Raw genomic sequence first — 20,635 nt, 5'->3', positions numbered from 1 at the left:
GGGAACCTCCAGTTCTGAGGAGTAAATTGGTCAGGGGTATTGATTCTGAGTTGAGAGTAGGATATTCAGGTGGAAAAGTCAAGTATAGGCAGCCCTTACATTCTTCAGGACTTCAGTGGCTTAAGTAGGGTACACAGAAAACTAGGAGTTCATAGTACAGTAGATGACATCCTACCAGGAGATGGAGAAGGGAATGTGGAGCATCTGAGGTGGTCAGATGAGCCAAGGCCTTGGACCAAGGCAGCAGAAATCCCGACTTACCAGCATGTGGCCTCCCAGGACGGAGACATGAACATCAGAATTTTATCAGAAATCCTATCCCATTCTCTAGTGCCGTGATCAAATGCATGGTAAAACACCATTGTGGTGAAACATCAGGACAAACAATAAAATAAAATGTAGAATTATTTCATTTAAGGTAGGCGCAAAACTGGCAATGCTATTATAGGCTCAATCCATTTTATTTGGGGGCCAATAACACTGTTCGTGAATTATTAATTTTTACTTTAGAAAGTACCTGTGTACTTTCTAAGGTAAAAATTTAGCCTCCTCTAAAATACATGGTAGAGACCCTGAAACTCAGAAAATCTCTGAAGAGCCATAGGAATAGCTTTCAAGAAACTACACAATAGTGAAAATGTGGCAGGCCTCACACCTGACAAAACCTACAGATGAGCTCCAACACACAGTCAGAATTCCAGATTCCTCTTTTAACTACAGAAAATTCCACACGAAGAATCTAATAATCCCCTGGGTCATCCAGAACCACTGAACACATACCCCATATTCTAAATATAACCCTTGGCGTTTCTCCTTGGAGGAATACTAATCACATGTGTGGGCCATATGTTGCATCTAATATCTCCCCAATCAGCAAGGAATTTCCTTGGATTTTTCACAGGATCCCTGAGGAACAAGAAATAGACAGCAGGCGAATCCAGTTCAAAGTAATCATCTTCGATGGAATTAAATATAATCGTATATGTAATGGTACCAGGATCTGCTGGAAAAATTTGGGTATATTAAGTATACCTGAACTTATGTGTTTTATCTATTGATATTTTTAATTATCAGTTTAAATTTATGGGGAAAATCTTCCCTTAAAATATTTTATAATTGAAGAATCATAAATAAGATTGTTGGTGTAAGGCCATGGTTAGTCACCTCCAAAAAATGCTCAGACTATCTGTGAGGTGAGTGAGGAAAGCGCCGGAATAACTCACGAGTGGGATTGCTTGTGGCTGCTGCACCCACCCTCACCCCACCCCCCCACCAGCCCCTGCCCCCCGCCAGTCCCTGGAAGATCTATCTGCTGAACATTCTCAGGCTGCAGAGGAGGAAGGCTCTGGAAAATTGCTGGTGGGGAGCAATTTTCTAAAGCCCTGTATCAGAATCAAACCAGGAGGGTGTTAGATACATCCATCTCCCAAGAGTTCTGAGCCACGGGTCTCGGGCCTTCTGAGTGTAGAAGATACTCTGGCCCAAGGTCTCCTGCTTTCTCAAGGTCAGTGGAGCTAAGGTGAATGAGCAGAGAAGGGAGCGAGAGGGAGAGTGAGAACATGAGGAAGCGTTCTCTTACCCCTTTCCAGGGGTTGTTTTGATTCCTTTAAATTGATAGAAGTTCATAGAATTATATATTTTTTCTTTTCCGTAACTCCAGTAAATATGTTCGTTGCAATTAAATAACATTTTGCAGTCCATTACCCTGTAATGGATGTAGCCTTTGGGCATTTTTGAAAACTAAAATTAAAAGAAAAATGAGCAAGTAAGTGTGTTGATTAATGCATCTATGAGAATCTTTGTACTATCTTTTAAACATACTAATGAATTTTTTAAAGCAAAATGATAACATGAAAATAAGTATAATGTGTATTGGTAATAATAAACCTGTTCTTCAAAACAACCACCAGTGAATTAATATTGTCAAACCCATTCTAGGGATGGAGACAGTAACACATGAAGAGACTGACTTGATGTCACACACATTAGACTGGCAGAAGCGACAGCAGCTATCTCAAACTGCTGTCCAGCCAGGTGACAGTGAGTACCAGGACATTTGTCAAAAGCTTCAAAGTTCTAACTGCTTTGCTTCAAAGAGGAAACATTTTATCGGTACTTATTAGTGAAGAATGTGCTTCTGACATCTGTCGCCTCCTTCAGGGGCTACGCCTTCGTGATTCAAGCTGCCTTTCGGACCCTCTATTAGGGCGGAGAAAGGTGGATGAAGCTTGCCTTCCTGTCTTCCTGCCTTCCCCCTCAGGGCCAATTTAAGGCCTCCCTCCAGACGCCACACCACCTCCATGTTTCTCCAATTCCTGGGTTAATTCACGACTGGGATGGGAGCTGAAGATGGGCGTGGGAGCCAGCCTCTGAGATCCTCACCTCCTGGTCTTCATACCTTGCTGTCCCCTCCCACCCCGAGTGGAGTTGACTGTGCGACTGACAGAACATTCTGAAGTGATAGTGTGTCAGTTCAGAGGCTTGTTCAGAAAGACCTTGGCTTCTTGGACTGCTTGTTTTGGAGGGAGCCAGTAGCCATGTCAGGAGGCCACTCAAGCAGCCCCACAGAGAGGCCCACGTGAGAAGATCGAGTTGCCAGCCACGTGAGCGAGCCGGGTTGGGACTGAATCCTCAGACTCAGTCAGGCCCTCAGGCTGATGCAGCCCAGCTGACATCTGGCCATAACCTGGTGAGAGACCCTGAGCCAGAGCCGTCCGGCCACGCCGCTCCAGAATTCCTGACCCCAGAAACTGGGGGGTCTAATGAATGATTATTGTTGTTTTAAGCCACTAAGTCTGGGAGGGACTTGTTACACCACAATGGATAACTAATGCAAGAGGTTAATATATAACCCCTCTTGAGGGGCATTTATACTTTAACCAGAATCTCTCACTTTAAAAAAATGCCGAAATAACAGGTAGGGGTGTGTGTGTGTGTGTGTGTCTGTGTGTGTGTGCGTGCGTGTGCGTGCACACGCGTAAGAGTCTCACTGGCAGTCAGCCTCTGCGTCACCAGGCTCCCCCCGCCCCGTGCCTTCTTTCTATCGTGGGAAAATAAAATGCAGTGCTTTGGGCAGTAGGTCACCTTCTCCCTCAGACTTGGATAAAAACATTCTTGATTATGACCTGCTATTCTTCCTCCTCCTGGCTTTAAGAAACCCAGAGATGTAAAAACACTAAATCACTACGCTGTACACCTGAAACTAATATAACACTGTAAATCAACTATATTTCAATAGGAAAAAAAAAAGAAACCCAGAGACCTAATGGGCACATAAAGTTTCCTATTACTGTAGCTCCAACCCTGGCTCTACACTGAGCCGTCAGGGCAATACCTCTGGGCCTCAGTCTTTTTCAAGAGTAAAGTGAAGGGTGGCTAACATAGATTTAGTGCTTACTATATACCAGAAAACATTCTTAAATACTCTTTAATAGATTGTCTTTATTTAATCCTTACAACAATCTTATGAGGTAGATACCATTTGTTCATTTCCCCACAAGGCAACTTGTGGGGAAAGCACAGAAGAGGTCAAATGACATGCCCCAAATTAGGCACGAAGCCATGAAGTCAAAATTCAAACTCAGGCCCTCTAATTTCCAAGCCCATATTCTGGAACTGGACTAGGCAATCACCCAAACAGTTAGGATTCTGTGCCGTGAGGGGCTCCTCCTCCACCCTACCTCGTGGCCCTTAAAGCACCTCCACCTTTAGGTGTGTGCCAGGACCCTGCAGCCATCCTGGGTGCTCATCTGCACGGGAGGTTTGGGAGAGCCCCACGCCTGCCCTGGCCACATGAGTCTCACCTTCTTCTCCATCAGCTTGCCGCTCTTCTGACATTTCCATTTCCACATTTTCTCCAGGATTCATTAAGGTCCATTAAAAATACTCCTGGTTAAAGTGTAAATATTTAACCTGGGAAATGCACACCAACCTGTTGTTACCCTCCTTGACCTATTAGCAGAGAACAGAGCCCAAAGGGAATAGGAGACTGGCCAGATACCTTTGAATCTGGGGTGAGTCCAAGGAAGATCTGAAAATGTAGCGTTTCCAGGTGTTGGAAGGCCTCCTGAGCAGTGGAGGAGTGCTTACTTAGTAGGTGAGCAGAGAGTACCCCCTACACACACACACACACACACACACCCCACTCACACCCCAGACACACATAGAGAGAAAAGTTTGGCTTCAATTATCCAGAAGTTTGCAATCAGAAAACCCAGAAATAGGCTTTTTAAATTTAAGCATATACATAATGGATGTCATTTTGAAAAATACAACTTTATCTTTAAGTGACTTGTAATGGAGGTGAGGCACAGCAAACTCATCTGTTTTGAAAACTCTATGCTAATTTAAACAAGCCAGACACAAATGGACAGGTATTATGTTTCACTTATGTGAGGTGCCTAGAATAGGCAAATTCACAGAGACAGAAAGTAGGGTAGAGGTTACCAGGGGCTGAGGGGAAGAGTAATGGCGAGTTAGTTACTTTTTAATGGGCACAGAGTTTCAGTTTGGGAAGACGAAAAAGTTCTGGTGATGGATGGGGTGATGATTGCACAACAGTATGAATGTACTTCACACCACTGAATTGTACATTTAAAAATGGGTAAAATGGTAACTTTTAATTTATGTATATTACCATGATAAAAAAAATTGTTTTAGTCATTTCTGTTTCTAGAGCTCTAAGGTCTGTATCTGGTCTTATCACTCCTCTTTTGCATCAGTCACTAACGCCTTCCCATTTTTCCTCCCAAGTGCCTGTTTTATGTTTTTGTCTTCTTTGCCTCAAGACTTCAACATCTCTCAGCAATGCTATGGAAATGAACCCTGAAATGGCCTGGCTGACTTCCATCTCTTCCCATCTAATCTATCTTACAACACTGCCTTCCATGTCATCTCAGAGCTTAATACTCTCAGTGTCTCGTTCTTGCCTCTAGAAAAGCTTAAAATGTAGTAAGACAGTCTTCTCTCTCACACAGAGCGAAACCCAGTATATGTAGTGGTAGATACATGTCCTTTTGTTTTTTTAATTCAAATTTAACTGGGCATCCCATCTTTTTTCTTTTTAATTGTTTATTTATTTATTTACTTATTTATTTTCGGCGGCATTGGGTCTTCGTTGCTGCGCATGGGCTTTCTCTAGTTGCGGCGAGTGGAAGCTTCTCTTCCTTACGGTGCACGGGCTTCTCATGGCGGTGGCTTCTCTTGTTGCAGAGCATGGGCTCTAGGTGCGTGGGCTTCAGTAGTTGTGGCACATGGGCTCCGTATTTGTGGCTCGCGGGCTCTAGAGCGCAGGCTTGGTAGTTGCGGCACATGGCCTTAGGTGCTCCTTGGCATGTGGGATCTTCCCGGACCAGGGATCGAACCCATGTCCCCTACATTGGCAGGCGGATTCTTAACCACCGCACCATCAGGGAAGTCCCAAGATACATGTTCTTAATGTGCATTATTTCACTTATTTTGATTGGAGAAGGGCGCATTGAAATTTTGGGTACAGTTTAAAAAACAATAAAAGAGACCACTCATGTAACCAGGTTAAGACAGAACATTGCCAGTGAGTGCTTTAGAGCTGACTTAATCCACAACTGACTGGAAGGTGTGGGTAGACCCACAGGGGAGTTATGACAGAAGGAGCCTCAGAAAAAGGAGATACAGAGACAAACTTGTCTTACTTTTTCATTCTAACCCAAGCATGGAAGGAAGCACCTTCTAAAAGGATCAGAGTGGAGCACATGGACAACTTTCTAAAAGAAAAAATCTCTCCAGTAATTATGGTACGTAAAATCAGCATAACACCAAACATAGCAAAAATGGGTGTGGTGGAGAATCCGGAGTTAGGAAGATGAGCATATTATAGTTCCTGCCCTGGAGGAGAGAGACGTGGACGCAGATCATTGCAATAACCAGCAATCCGAATACAATAAAGATGTGTATGAAGTACAGAGTGGAGCACAGAAGGGTGTGGAAACAGAAGGAATTAAAATTAATCAAACTATGAAACCAAGCAAGAAGCAATTGGTAGTGAGAGCTTTGTTATCATTTAGTCCAAAATTCCCACTTTGAGCTGAGAAAGTTCTTCGGAACCAAAAGAGACGAAGGAAAAAACCCCACTCTTCTTCTCCATTGCCAGAGTCTGTGAAGCAACTCCCAGCAAGCTCCCAGTGGAAGTTGTAGGATCCCCTTCTCCAGAGATCTCATGATCCACCCTGCAGCCTTATGTATTCAATGGGCTGCCAAAATTATTAAAGCAACTGGATGCATGCCCAACTGCCACTTCATTTTGTGCTGTGTAGACACCGTCCGCAGCATGTGAAGCTCCCCTAAAGCACTTAACGTTATTTTTGGACTCGTCTGATCTCCCTTACTCCTGAGTTTATAAGTTCCTTGAGGGCAGTGCATCACACAGGGTTCTGAGAGACAAATATTGCACCCATTCAAGCCAGTTTAAACAGAAAACAAAAAAGATTAATTTTAGTTATATCTCCAGGAGGGCCATGGAACTAGGCTTGCAGGTGGCTCCACAGGCGGCTGAGAACACCCTGAAAGTAAGTCAGGCTCAGGCCCCAGAGCTGGCATCACCACCACGGCCACTAGAATCAACCGTTCCTTTCCCTTAAGGAAAAGTGAAGGGCTGTTACGGGAAGGAAGAGTGGATACTGGGCAGCCCAGAACAACCAAACGACGGCAGCCGTTGTAGAGCAGAGGCTCCGCAGAATGTTCACAATTTCAGGCAAATGGAGATATCCAACACAGTTTGAAAAACATAGGCATCTATTTTAAGTTTTCTCACACATACGTAGAGGTATCAAGTTGCTAATGAAATAAGCCAACTTCGAAATAAAACAGTGAAAGAACTAGCATTTTCTCATCATGGTTATCTAATTCCTAACTACCCTCTTAGAGGCTTAACTAGACTTGTTCTTTTGTGTGTTTATCTCACAGACCACTATGAAATTTTGTCTTTCTGCAACAGAAATGAAAGAAAGAAATTAAAGAATATTTTGGTGTTGCTCTCCAGGAAAATGCAAAGCTCATTAAAACTGTGCATTCATAGGGACTTCCCTGGTGGCGCAGTGGTTAAGAATCCACCTACCAGTGCAGGGGACACGGGTTTGAGCCCTGGTCCGGGAAGATACCACATGCCGCAGAGCAACCAAGCCCGGGTGGAGCAACTAAGCCCATGCTCTAGAGCCCACAAGCCACAACTACTAAGCCTGTGTGCTGCAACTACTGAAGCCTGCGCGCCTAGAGCCCGTGCTCCGCAACAAGAGAAGCTACCGCAATGAGAAGCCTGCGCACCGCAAAGAAGAGTAGCCCCCGCTCTCTGCAACTAAAGAAAGTCCGCACGCAGCAAGGAAGACCCAACGAAGCCAAAAAAAAAAAGAATACGCATTCTTATAAAAAGTTTGTTTGTATCTTTATAAACTTGCTTTTAAAATAAAAGGCAGGGGCTTCCCTGGTGGCACACTGGTTGAGAGTCCGCCTGCCGATTCAGGGGACACGGGTTCGTGCCCCAGTCCGGGAAGATCCCACATGCCGCGGAGCGGCTGGGCCCATGAGCCATGGCCCCGGAGCCTGTGCTCCGCAACGGGAGAGGCCGCAACAGCGAGAGGCCCGCGTACTGCAAAAAAAATAATAATAATAAAATAAAAGCCAATATTTCTTTAGTTTTGCTTTATAAGTACGGAAAAAATGATACTCTGAAGTGTAGTTTTCCATATTTCTTGGTTCTCCATTTTCCTTAGGCTAAAGGTATTCTTATGCTAGTCATGAATTCTGCTTTTATCAGCACAATTCAGAGCTGGTTTCCAACTGGTAGGATGAAAATTGAACATATGTGACACCCAAGTACTGAATTCCCTATTGAAGAAATGAATGATAGACCTTATCTATCATTTATTTGACTCGTGTGTACACCCATGTATATTACAGACATTTTTATTTAATTATTCAGGAATTGGCACATGAGATGCATTATCTAATTCCTCTGGGGTCTTCCACCGGCAAAAATAAATGCAAAGAATGTGGCTACCAAATGCATTTTTCCCTTTTTCATATATTTTAAAGTAACGACTTTATTATCTCTACATTTTATGATTCATTATTTGAAAATTTTAAGCAATATAGAAATGTACTACAGAGAAAACAAATCAACAAAATTCTACTATGTAGAAATAATCATCATTAATATTAACATCTCTATATATACATAGATGTGAGGAATGATAGATGAACACATAGAGAGATAGTTTGGTACACAGAAATAATTTTATAAAACTGGCTACATACCATGCATATTATTTTTTAAATAAAAATATTAAATTTAACAAAAGAGAGAAACAGGTAAAACTAACAGATAACTGTTTCTTCTTCACTAAGAGAGCAGCTTCTAATAGAGCCTTCTGACATTAAGGGAAGAAAATATTTAAAAGTTTGGATTTTTTAGTGACCCAAATGTGTTTTTGAATTTTATTAAAGTGTCCCTAATGCCACATAACCTTAATTGAGAAAGCTTTAAGTTAATTCTATTTGTCCTGAGTTCAAATGATAATTATGTTTTATAACTAAAATTGAAAGAGGACAGAATTGGAAAATATGAAACTGTTACTTATGAATAACCCGGGGCTGGCTTGCCTTTGTCCTTGTGATGCATACTGAGTTAGGGACAGGTATAAAACAATACTTTTATTATCTTTGATCATTCAGAATGAAGATTATTCAGTGCAGTGGTATAACAAAATATGTAACTTACAATAGCCTGTGTTTATGTGGGATGAGTTAAGGAACCTGTAACATTTTCTTATAAAATATATACATTTTCAAAATCGAGGGCCAAGGCAAAAATCACAAACCTTCGATAACAGTGGACTTAGTTCTTGGATAGTGTAAACATGTGACAAATTCCAAAGCGTCTTCAGAGGTACAAACACAGCTGCTTTTGAATTTTGCAAACGAACCATATGCTGCTAGAAAAATAGATTATTCTGATTGCATGTGGGATTTTATTTGCAGTCAAAACAGAAGAATAAATTGGGCTTTTTGTCAGGTAAACTGAAGAAAATGCAAATTGCTTTTAAAGTCAATTGAAGATGTTAGGGACAAATAGTATGCTATCTTCATCTGAATGAGAAATATTATAGTTTAATTTGTCCTTTGGAGCTCAGTTTATTTATTTACATTGAATCTATCTTTTCTACAATTCTTTCATAAGCTGATAATTTCTTTCTTGCCCCCTATAGTGAAGCCAACACAATTCATGAATTTGAAATGTAGCTCAGGTTTCAAATGGAAGAGAAGATATAAACATTTATATATGGTAGAATAATAACTCATGCAAGCAATTGAATACTAACGCTATTTTGACAATTAGGTCCTAGGCATTTAGGAAAAATAAAATACTTTCTATTTATATAGGACTTTATATAAGACCTCAAAGTGTCCTTTTCGCAGCAAGTTGTTTTGTTTTGTTTTGTTGTTGTTGTTTTAGGTTAAGAGCAGGCTTTCTTAAACCCACAATGGAAATAGTTATAGGTTTATGCACAGTTGAGAAATTCACAATTCCCCACTGGCAGAGTAGGTAAAGAGAGGAATTCCTCCGTTCTGCAGTAACAAAGGAAAAAACATGGTTGATCATATTTTAACTTTGAAGTCAACAGAACACAGCAGCCAGAGTCTATTTTTAAGGATGATCCATTCAACACAGGGAGGTGTCCCAATGTAGGAAAGTCATGTAAATCAGCACTTGGTTCTAATTTATGACACCTGACCCTTAAAATACCATGCATGTCAATTCACATGTCCTTTGGATAGAGAAAAATTGAGCAGAAGTGTGATGGATTTAAGTTTTCTGCGTCGCCTGGAATGATCCAGTAAATTGAAAGCAGTGTTTAATGGCCTAATGCCCCCTTTATTTTTATTTATTTATTTATTTTGCGGTATGCCGGCTCCTCACTGTTGTGGCCTCTCCCGTTGCTGAGCACAGGCTCCGGATGCGCAGGCTCAGCGGCCATGGCTCACGGGCCCAGCTGCTCCGCGGCATGTGGGATCTTCCCGGACCGGAGCACGAACCCGCGTCCCCTGCATCGGCAGGCGGACTCTCAACCACTGTGCCACCAGGGAAGCCCTAATGCCCCTTTTGTTTTTTATTTCCCCCAGGCTTCTTCTAAGGTCCTGGGCTCTTACTTAATTCAGAGAGTTCTCAGCCACTGCTCTCATCAGGTATCCATTAAGTGCCATTTTACCTTAGTCTGTTACCATGTGCCACCAAATTTTGCTAACTTTATCAATAACCCTAGGACTTTACTTATTCTCTCCAAACTGATTCTCTGCAATTCTTGTTTTCTTCTCAATATCTCTTCAATTCTGATTGTTAATATTCTGTGCCTGGCACCCAGGAGCTCAATAAATATTTGTGGTATATCTAAATTATTTCTCTCCTTTAGCCTGCATCTTTTCGTTCTGGCTGCCTATTACAACTCTCATAATTCATTCTGTGTTAGTAATTAGTGGTTGTTTATTAAGCATCAGACATTGTGCTAAGCAGTCTGTATGTATTATCTCTGTTCATCTCCAAAAGTCAATGAAGTAAGGACGTTATCATTCCCATTCTTTTTTTCTTTTTCATTTTGTTCGTTGTTCCTTTTGCTGTGCAGAAGCTTTTTATTTTATTTTATTTATTCTTATTTTATTTTTATGGTTACTTTGGGGGGTTTTTAGGCCGCGCTGCGTGGCATTCGTGATCTTAGTTCCCCCACCAGGGATCGAACGTATGCCCCCTACAGTGGAAGCCTGGAATTTTAACCACTGGACTGCCAGGGAAGTCCCGTTATTATTGCCATTCTTAAGGGAGGAATGTAGAAGCTAAGTGTTACTGAGTCATCTGTCCCAGCATTTGCTCCCAAGCCTATCTGCCTCCACTCTTGTAACCACTACATTTAATTGTTTCCAGACCTTTCTTAATAAACTCCACACTAGACCTTGTTTGGTTTCAACAATCCTCCTCTAAAGGTTCTGCTCCCATAAGGTCCTCAAGTAACTGTAACTGTAACTGTAGTAATTAACACAATATATTAGAAAGCCTCAAACAACAACCAAAGTACATTATAAATTATAGTCTGAAAGGATAAAATGGATCGTTTTAGACAACATTCACACTCTTTGTTAGTTTACAATGTATTCAATCAAAAGAATGTGCCTCGAGGCACAATGAAAGAAGTCTATAGTTCTCCCTCCTTCACCTGCTGGCCTGCTATTGGTATTTTATCCTGTGGTCAAGAATAGCTTGTCTTCTACAGTAAATAATAAAATATAAAGAGTACTTAGCAAATAAGTGGTTATAGTGTTCTTCACCTGGTAGAAGAGGCACTTAACAAGTAGCACGGTATGCTTCATCTGCTAAAACTGCATTCAACTTTCAGCAAATAGTATAGAGAGAGAACTAATGAGGGAGGGGGAAGAGGGAGACAGTGGCAGGGAGGAAGAGGGAGAAGGAAAGAGAAAGTGAACGAGAAAGAGGTCTCATAAAATGGCAGGAGGTTGTAAGTGCTGAACAAGTAATACAAACAATAAATGCTACAGAAGCTCAGAGGAGCTCACTTGAAACTTGGATGATGCAAAAAGATTTTACAGAGGTGATAGGATTTGAGCTGTGCCATAAAGGATGACGTAGGATAGGCAAAGAGAAGGTGGGAGAAAAATTACAAGAGAGGAATGTAATGAGAAGTGGTTCAGAGGCAGAAAAGCATAAATTGCCTTGGGGAAAGAATGAACAGATCACACTACCTGGGGTTAAGTTTTTATGTCAGGCAATGGTATGAGATTAACATGGATGAATACAGATGTTGGGGGACTTGAGTCTCAGGCTAAAGACATTTGAGTTTCTCCCACTGACAACCAACCAGGAGCTACCAAGGATTTAAAAGTGGAACAACAGGATGGTCCAGCGGGTAAGACTCCATGCTTCCAATGCAGGGGGCCCGAGTTCGATCCCTGGTCAGGGAAGTAGATCCCGCATGGATGCCACAACTAAGAGTCTGCATGCCGCAACTGAGACCCAGTGCAGCCTAAATAAATAAATAAATATTTAAAAAAAAACAACCAACAGTGGAACAACACGGTGAAGAAGTGGATTTAAAATGGATTGGCCGAGGAGACTGAAGGCAAGGAGACAAGGAAGGCATCCATTGCACAGATGAATGATGATGGAGCCCGTGAAGGAAAAATGGGCAGAACTTGGTGACTAATGGAAAGCAGGAGTGAGTTGGTTATCCATATCTCTTGTCTTCAACAGAACGAAGCATTTACTTTGGAGTCCCACATATCTTCAAAGAAGACAAATTCAAAATTACTTCTTTATTCTGAAAGCTTGAAATATGGACTTAAGAACAAGGAGACTGAGAATCTGAATGTAAAGCGCTGACACCCATTTGAAGTTTCTTAGTAGACCCTAATTTATCTGTTCAGAGCAAAGCGGTAACTTCAGGGGAGGGGGCTATCACCATTGTTCATTGTTAACTTTTTTGTGCATCGAGACCCATGAGAAACATTACCCAGTTCGCACACACCACACATACATTCTAAAGCTCCGTAGGTTAACTTACCAAAGACTCAGATATTACTTCAATAAGTGCCTCTTGTGGATGCTAATCTTACAGAGCTACATTATAGTTAAATAAACTTTTCAGTAATAACCAGCAAAGGATTATGGAAGGATACTAAGATGATAAGGAAATGTAACGATCATCCAGACCAACCCCCTTCGTTTTATAGGAGAAACCGAGACCAGGGAAGTTATTTTCCCATTTAATCCGAAACTACAACTACTGCTAAAATCCAGGTCCCCTTCCTTAAGAACAGTGTTCTTATTTTCCCAGCCCTCTGCCTCAGCCTCAGTGATTCCACCCTTCCAGGAAATGCTTAGAAGTCAGCAGTGCAGCTGTGTCATCTTTAGCTCTACAATTCTCTTCTCTTTGTATCATTGAGAAGGAAACACACCAGAAAAGAACCTCCAGGATGAGACAGAGCTCCCACTCCAAGGCAGTGAAGTAATTCATCCAGCCGGCAGTCCAGAAGAACAGAGTGGGGTTGAGATGCTCAGAGAGCAGAACAGAGCCCCAGTCTGCCATTGTTCACATTACCTACTATTTGATACACTTGAAGAGGAGCAAACAGTAATTCTGGCTCCAAGATGTCGGAGAAAAGCAATTATTGATATCATCTTACAGGCAATGGCTGGGCAGTGGGAATAGAGCAACCATTTCAGGAAGGGACAGAGATGAAGCCAGAGAAACTTAAACTTCACTAACTTGGGCCCTACCAGGTCTAGGGAGGTGCCCTAGCAATTTTGTATTTATGATTTTGAGGGGTTTTTTTTTTTCTTAAAGAGTTTCCCTCAAATTGTAGTTTAGGCTGCACAAAACCCCTAAGAATGGGATGTGCTAAACAGTCTAGAGCCCTCTAGAACTGCCTCGAAGATGTCAGTGACCTGCTTTATTAGCTATTACAAGTCCAAATGACCACTCTTTGGCTGTTCTTTATAGTTATTAAATATACCCATAAGACTATTAGAAATAGACAACATAGTGTTTAACACTTTACAATCTAAATAATAGACCTCACTTTCATACCAATATTTAGGATTTCTTTCCATTTGGCTTGAATTAAACAGTTTCTATTGAAATTATATCTCTGCGTAACAAGTATAACTTCAGAAGCAGTTACAAGTGAGATGTTAAATAGAACTATTTTGTATATTTGTTGCATGTTCAGGCCCCAGAAATATGCTGTAGAATTCAAAGCCATGAAAATCTTGATTTCTATTTAGATAGAGATTTATCATTAGTTGTGAGATACGTCCAGTATGGTTTCACTTTAAAACCACAAATAAAGTTTTAACAATGAGTATTTTTCTCGTTGAGAGGTCTGTGGTCAAGCTAAACATCTCTTAGAAGCTGATTAGGTCCTGATGTCTTCAAATTCAATATTCAGCAAATACAGAGCATTTGTTTGGAACTTCGGAGTTAATGCAACTCTCCTGAGCCTGTTCCTCTTTTCTGATGACATGATAATCAGACATAACCTCTTCTGGTCTTGGGCCTCACCTTATGTAAGATTGAGGCAGAATAAATCACATACAATTAATCTTTTGAGGATCTAGGTGACATTGCTTTTGGTTTTTACATCAGCAAGTCCTTTGTTTGCCAGTAGTCAGGAACAGTAATGAAAAGTTTTTATGTTATTAAATGCTTTATTTCTTCATCCTCACTCCCAGCTATCCTGAATCCAGAAAAATAGACACATGGTCATTCTGTGAAGACAAAAGAACATTGAATAGTACATTATGTAACAGATAGAGCTGTCCACTGTGTATTCATTCTTGTAGCAAGTTGCTAGAGGGTAAATTAGCATATTTAGTTCGAAATCTTATAAAATAGAAATGGGATGGATTGTTCTGGCAATTTCACAATTTGTGTAGTAACCATCATACTTCATCGAGGATCTGACTCAAAATAACACAAGGCTCTGAATAATGGGAAGGGGAATGTTCTACAAACATCCACACGGGCCAGGTTATCTCCAATGGTGAGATGTATTTAATAATGTCAAATATGCACTTTTCCTGTATAAATACAGTATCACTGTAATCCTAGGGGCTGCATTCTCAGAACTGAACTCTTTCTTCCAATGATAGGCCTAAAACAAAATCGGCAGAAGTCACCGAGTTGTTCCTGTAACATGTTCATTGCTGGAAGGGACCTCCAGAGGTCACCTAGTTCGTCCCAATCTCCAGCCAGGACTCTCCCTAATACTGAATATAGCTGTAGAGCGATATGCATTAAGAAAGCTTTTAAAGATCCCTGGGGTTGGTCAAAAAATAGCTAATATTGGCCTGATTCATAGAACAGCATTATACGTATGACAAAATAGCCACCTTCATCAGGGAAGACATCCATCAGGGCTAAGTGCCAGTAGTAGCTTCAAAAGGAAAAGCTTTATTTTCTCAGAGAAGAGGGTGGTAGATTAAGGAAATGACCAAGCGTGTTGGTATTTTTTTGTTTAGGTGCACTTTTGAATGCTTATCAAAAAAGAAACATTGTCTTGTCAAAGACCACTGCAGGGTAAGCCCAGAGATAGCTGTGAGCAAGCAGATCACAAGTCTTTAACAAGTCCTTTCAAATGGCTACAGAGCTCAGAGGGGGAGCTGTTGTCTCAAACAAGATCCGATTAGCATCAAGTTAGTGAAGGGCAGATGGTGAAACACAAGAATAATATTGACAGACCTGCTTTTTAAATGATATCTTTCCCCCCTAATCAGCTGAGTTTGTTAGAGCTGATCATTTTATTTCTTCAAATCCATTCAACTGTGGGTTCAATGGACAAGAGTTTAAGTGTAACTTCAATCTTCTAAGACAATCACGACTGTTTTATAGGGAAAGTATTCCTCCACAGTTATTAAACTTCTGAATTATTGGGTTGAAGTACTACACTACAATCTAGAAATTCAGCTAACAGGAGAGCTGAAGCTCTTAGCTGGATTATTTTGGGCCTTTAAGCCTTTCAGTTGAACTATACAGAGAATTTAAAGATAGAGCTATAGCTATCTATAAAGTGAGGGAAATGACCTGCCCTCTCCCCCAACAATTGTCCCAAGTATCCAGATGATTTTGTGTATTAACACCACAGTTTTTCAAATCATATTTGAAAAACCACAGTTGCCTTCAGGGATGGGAACTGGGGGGCTGGATGGAAATAAGGTTAGAAGTTTTTTATCACATACTTTCTTGCCAACTTTCCAATTTTCTGCCTGTACTTCTTCCAAAGAATTCATTTGAAAATATATCATTTTTTCAAAAACAGAAAGGCACCCCTGTGCTCTTACAAGGCTAGACAGTCCGGGTTACAGGAAGTGGAAAGCTGCGACTACTGGTCTCTCCCATCCTCCTTTGTAATTCTTGACTTTGGAAATGGGAATTCAGCCACTGAGATTTTTTGATGTGCAGCTACCTTTCTCAGAACACTAACCAACTAACGAAGTCTTCAAGTTGTCTTTCCTCTTCCTTTTGTGAGAGCAGGAGAGAAAAAGACAAGGAGATCTCTCTGCAGTGTCCCCTTGGCTATACAACATTCCCACAGTGGACATCTAAACTTAATGTGCAGTTTACATATTCACCATAAAACTAGGGCACTTAAGGTAAGGAAATACTTCCATAATTACTTGGATATTGGGCAGAGTAGAGTTTTTTCTCCCTTAAACGGCTCAGATAATCGTCCCTAACTAGTTCACATACACAGCCTTTAAGAAGTGTTGTTTTTTAAAGTTATCAGCCTAACAAATTCCCATAGCTGAATCAAGAAATTCCAAACAGAAGAAACTGAATCAGCTTTAAAGAAAGATAATCAAAACATAAGAGTGTAAGGAAAAGCAAAAGGTAGCACATTCTGTTATTTTTATTACAAAAAAAAAGTTCAAACCCTTTACATGCTATGACATTAAATGTCATATATGAGTTCACTACAAGCAAACCTCTTAAAATATATACATACTGTATATATTTACATTCAAGTTTGAGTAACTGGTGTCAAGGTATAGTTCAGGATCTTTACCCACCCTGCGGATTTGTTCAGCTACTAACTAAACAGAGATTGTATCGTCACTCAGGCACATGGAGAGGTAGAAACTGCTTTTTTTTTAAAAAAAAAAACCTGTAGTGCAAACGTGAAGATCATTGCTGAAGCAGCTTATACATCAAGGAGGCCCTACCTATAACTAGCTTTGGTCATCTCTAGAAGCTGAATACATGTAGTCTCGTCTTTTAAATTAAAACCAGATAAAACTTTGGGTAGATGCTCTTCTGAGCACATCAAGGTGTTGGTTGAGCTCAGCAAGGAATGCTCTGCCACTCTGCACCGAGAATTGCACATGACTAAGTTAGGCAACATAGCAGCAGGGCTGGGTGGGCGGCTGGGCTCCTTTTCCCTGATAAGACACAATTAATACACAGATCGGTGGCTTTAGAGACTTCAAATTAACATCTGGACACCCACTGCTCCGAACTCAGAAGCCACCAGGATACTTCCTCTCCCAAGTGAAACCTCTTATTATTTCTGCCCTGCCCACCTCCATCCTAAACTGAGCTAATAAGTCCAGATAGGGGTGGGGTGGCCTGTAAGTTCTACAGGCCACAGTTCCTCAGCCTCGTGACTAAGGCTCATGAAGGTTCTTGGGCCTGAGAAGGGCTCCCCAGGTTCTTGCCAGACTTGGTGGGGCTCGTTCCTGAGAGGGGAAGTTGGAGGGAAGTCACGGTGGTGGCCAAGGGCAGAAGCCCTTCTCGTTCCCTTTTCTTCTGTTTCATCCTGCGGTTCTGGAACCAGATTTTGACTTGGGTGTCATTCAGCTGCAGTGAGTTGGCTATCTCGATTCGTCGGGCCCGAGTTAAGTACTTATTGAAATGAAACTCCTTCTCTAGTTCTGTTAGTTGCTTAGTGCTGAAATTCGTGCGGATCGCGCTGGACGAGTTGGCGGCTCCATACTTGGCAAATTTGCCTGCAACGTAAAGACAGGGAATCAGCGGGGCGAGAACACGCGGAGACGAGGCTCGGGAGAGCTTTGGGGCCACATTAGAATCAAAGTCACTCTTGGGTCTCCGAACACAGTTGTGCCAGGAGAAAAGCTTCACCGAGTGCTCCTTCCCGCAATTTTCTCAACGCCTGGCACTCGGGGCACGCTCAATGGAATTCGCCTGCTTTAATGATGCCTCGGACCGCGTTTCCCCCATAAAACCCAAACCGCCGTCCAGAGGGACAGCTACAGCACGCCCCCGGCGCAATTACGCGAGACAGGCTCCGTCCCCAGCCCCGTCCGGTGGCGTCCGTCCGTCCAAGGCCCAAGCACTTACTTTTTTTCGGGGCGTTCCTCTTCACTTTCATCCACTCGAACGTGCTGAAGGCGGCGGGGAGGCCGGAGGAAGGGGACGCAGAATTGGGGTAGACGCCGGGGGCGGCGGACGCGGTCTGGAAGGCCCCGGAGTGGCCGTCGGCCGGCTCTTTGAGACACGCCGGGAAGGGGGCGGGCTCGCCGAAGGCCGCGTAGTCCACCTGGCTGCTGAGGAGGAAGGAGCCGCCGCCCGAGAAGACGGCCGAGGTGGCGTAGTGGACGTGCGCCCCGCCGTCGTCGGCCGGCCGCCCGAGCGCGCACGGGAAGTCGTACGGGGGCCCGGGCCCCGGGAGACCGTAGTCCGCGCCGCCAGTCGCGGCAGGTGCCGTGCCCGGCTCGTAGGTCCCCTCCAGGGGGCACGGGGCGTACGCGGGCGCGGCCGGGGGCGGCGCGGGAGGCTGCGCCGGAGCAGCCGGGGGCGAGGGCGCCGCTCGGGCCGCGGCCAGGGGCAGGCAGCTCACGAAGGCGCCGTCGCCTCTGCCTATGGGGAAGGCGGGCTGCAGGACCACTGGCCGAGCGTCGGCGCGGCACAACTTGGGCGCAAAGCTCAGCACGTCGCCGCCGCCCCTGCCGCTGCCGCACGACACGTAGTCCAGGTAGGAACTCATGGTTCCGGTCCACCCCACCTGAGCGCACCGGCCGCGCCCAGGTGCGGGGCCCGCAGGACCGCCGCGGTCGGCGCCGCTCCGCCTTCCCTCTCTAGCCGAACTACCCTCGCCGAGCCATGGCAAGCCAGCCGGGGGTAAATAGAGGCCTAATATAGGGGCGGGGTGGCCACGTGGCGCCGGCCGGCCAATGGGCGCCGTCTCAGCACGGCCTGGGTCCCGACTGGCGCGCCGCTGCACGCGCCTGCCCGGCCGCCAACTTTGCCAACCGGCGGGTGGCCGCCGACCAGCGCCCTACCCCGGCCCGGCGGAGAGGCGCCCTGGCCTGGGGCTGCGTGGGGAAGGGCGGGGCGAGAGCGCGGGACGCCTGCTTCCCGGACAGGTATTGGACCAGGTGGGGGCAGAAAGGCAGGACTGGCCGCTCGGGTGAGGACAAGAGGATGGAGAGGGTGTGAGCTCGTTCTTCTGCATCGTGGGTGGCTAGTCTCTCGGGTGTGAAGGGTGGGCGCCGCGGTGTGGAAAGTGTTAAAAGGCCATCGGGGACCGCTCCTAGCCTCCTCCTGGGAAGGTAAAGTTATTCCTCTTCCCTTTTTCTCTGAGCCCTTAAGCGCTTTCAGTGTTCTTGGCACTCCTCCTAATCTCTCTCCTAAACCTTGAGTAGACGTTTAATTTTTCCTCTTTTCCCTCTCGCCCCGATTCTGGGGACTAAATTTTATGCTGTAGGTGCTGTGTAGCAGGGGCGGCACAAACTCTTCACTTTTAAACTAGATTTTTCACGTTATTTCGCAGCTTCTTCGATTGCTTCCATTTGTGGCGGCATGATAAGGGCGAGTATTGGAGTCCAGGGGTTTGATTTGGACAGAAGAAAGTTTCTGCCTTGTGGGACGTTTAGCAGATTCTCCCCCTCTGACTAGGTTGTAAAATAAAGAAACTGCCCTTGGAGTGGAACGCTCGTTGTGCTGCTCTCTGGGCGGTTGGCACACGCACCGTTGCTGCGCACGGTTTCTCCGAGGCGCTTTGGCTTCAGGGAGCAAAGGCTTCCCAGGGACCGGTCAGATCTCAGAGGTTTGGAGAGCCTTGTACCTCGAAGCAATTAAAGCTTCTGTTCCATCAGATAAGTGCTGCGTCGTCTCTTGCGAGTGAAATCTGAGGTCTCACAATGTTAATGGGCTCACGTCTTTCCCTTGATAATATGGTTTTGTTTACTGAGTGTAGAGAGACGGGAAATAAAAGTGCAATTGGCACAGGAAATGAAAAGTAGAATGGTTACAAAGACAAGCTTTACATGGATAAACCTTCCAACTTCCTTGAACATTTTTTTAAATGTTTCCCTCTTTGGGGCTCCAGGACAAATAACAAATTAAATAAATAAATGTTATTTACACACAGCGGTAATGAAAGAGGGTGGTTTCCTAAAACTCTGTGTGAATAGAGAGTCTACTTTTGGCTTATTCAAGTGCCCTTGAGGACTTGATCTATTACAGCCTCTAAGTTATGGTGACCGAGGTTTTATTATTGTTTTACTGATCCACTTGTCATGAAAGAGCGATTGAGCCCTTGCCTAAAATTCCAGTCTGAGGAAGTCTGGAAAATAGGAGCTTTTACAGTCCAGGGAGCCAGTTCCTTACAGGGATGTGAACTTGTGAATAAATAGAGCCACACCAAAAGTGTTACCAGTGTTGAGGCTGAAGCTGAGCCAGGATGGGGGAGGGTTGAGCCTGGAGGGGAGAGGGTAGGTAGAGGGTAGACAGCTAGGAATGAGCACAAAGCTAAAGAGGTCGAGGATTCCTGCACTGCTGAAGTTCTTGGATTTAATTGGGAAATAAAATCCTGGGCTGGAAGATAGCCCTTCAAACTTGACATTGCTACTTCAGTTCTCTCCTGTAGCCAGTCCCACAACAAAGGTCCTAAATAGGTTTGTTTTTTTTAATAGTTTTTAAAAAGAGAAAAAGGCTCTTCTCTAGCACCTTGGTTGGGAAATGATAGAGCTCTTCAGAGCTAGCTCAGGCGTCACATATAGATGCATTTCTTCACTGTCCTCCTTCTGTGCCCTTCTGCAAAAGTATCAGCAGGTCAGATGCTGCTGAGTTCACAATGCCCC

General features: G+C 43.7%; 1 protein-coding gene across 1 annotated transcript; it reads right to left on the bottom strand.

Annotated features, from left to right (window-relative positions):
* Nucleotides 1–16,500: 16,500 nt before the first annotated feature.
* Nucleotides 16,501–18,723, bottom strand: HOXD1 (homeobox D1). The gene is made up of 2 exons (XM_079924608.1): nucleotides 17,892–18,723; nucleotides 16,501–17,539 (listed from the first exon to the last, which is right to left on the bottom strand). The coding sequence occupies exons 1-2, from the start codon at nucleotides 18,535–18,537 to the stop codon at nucleotides 17,205–17,207; spliced, it is 981 nt and encodes a 326-aa protein (XP_079780734.1). The 5' UTR covers nucleotides 18,538–18,723; the 3' UTR covers nucleotides 16,501–17,204.
* Between the last annotated feature and the right edge of the window lie 1,912 nt (nucleotides 18,724–20,635).

The sequence above is a fragment of the Stenella coeruleoalba genome, assembly GCF_951394435.1.
Source record: "Stenella coeruleoalba genome assembly, chromosome: 6".
Classification (NCBI taxonomy): Eukaryota; Metazoa; Chordata; class Mammalia; order Artiodactyla; family Delphinidae; genus Stenella; species Stenella coeruleoalba.
The sequence above is the reverse complement of the archived record's forward strand: the minus strand, read 5'-3'. Positions and strand labels throughout refer to the sequence as shown.

Coding starts and splice junctions, on each gene's coding strand:
- HOXD1 (XM_079924608.1), bottom strand. CDS start 18,537: ATGAGTTCCTACCTGGACTACGTGTCGTGCGGCAGCGGCAGGGGCGGC. Junction 17,540..17,891: donor GAGGAACGCCCCGAAAAAAA/GTAAGTGCTTGG, acceptor TTTACGTTGCAG/GCAAATTTGCCAAGTATGGA.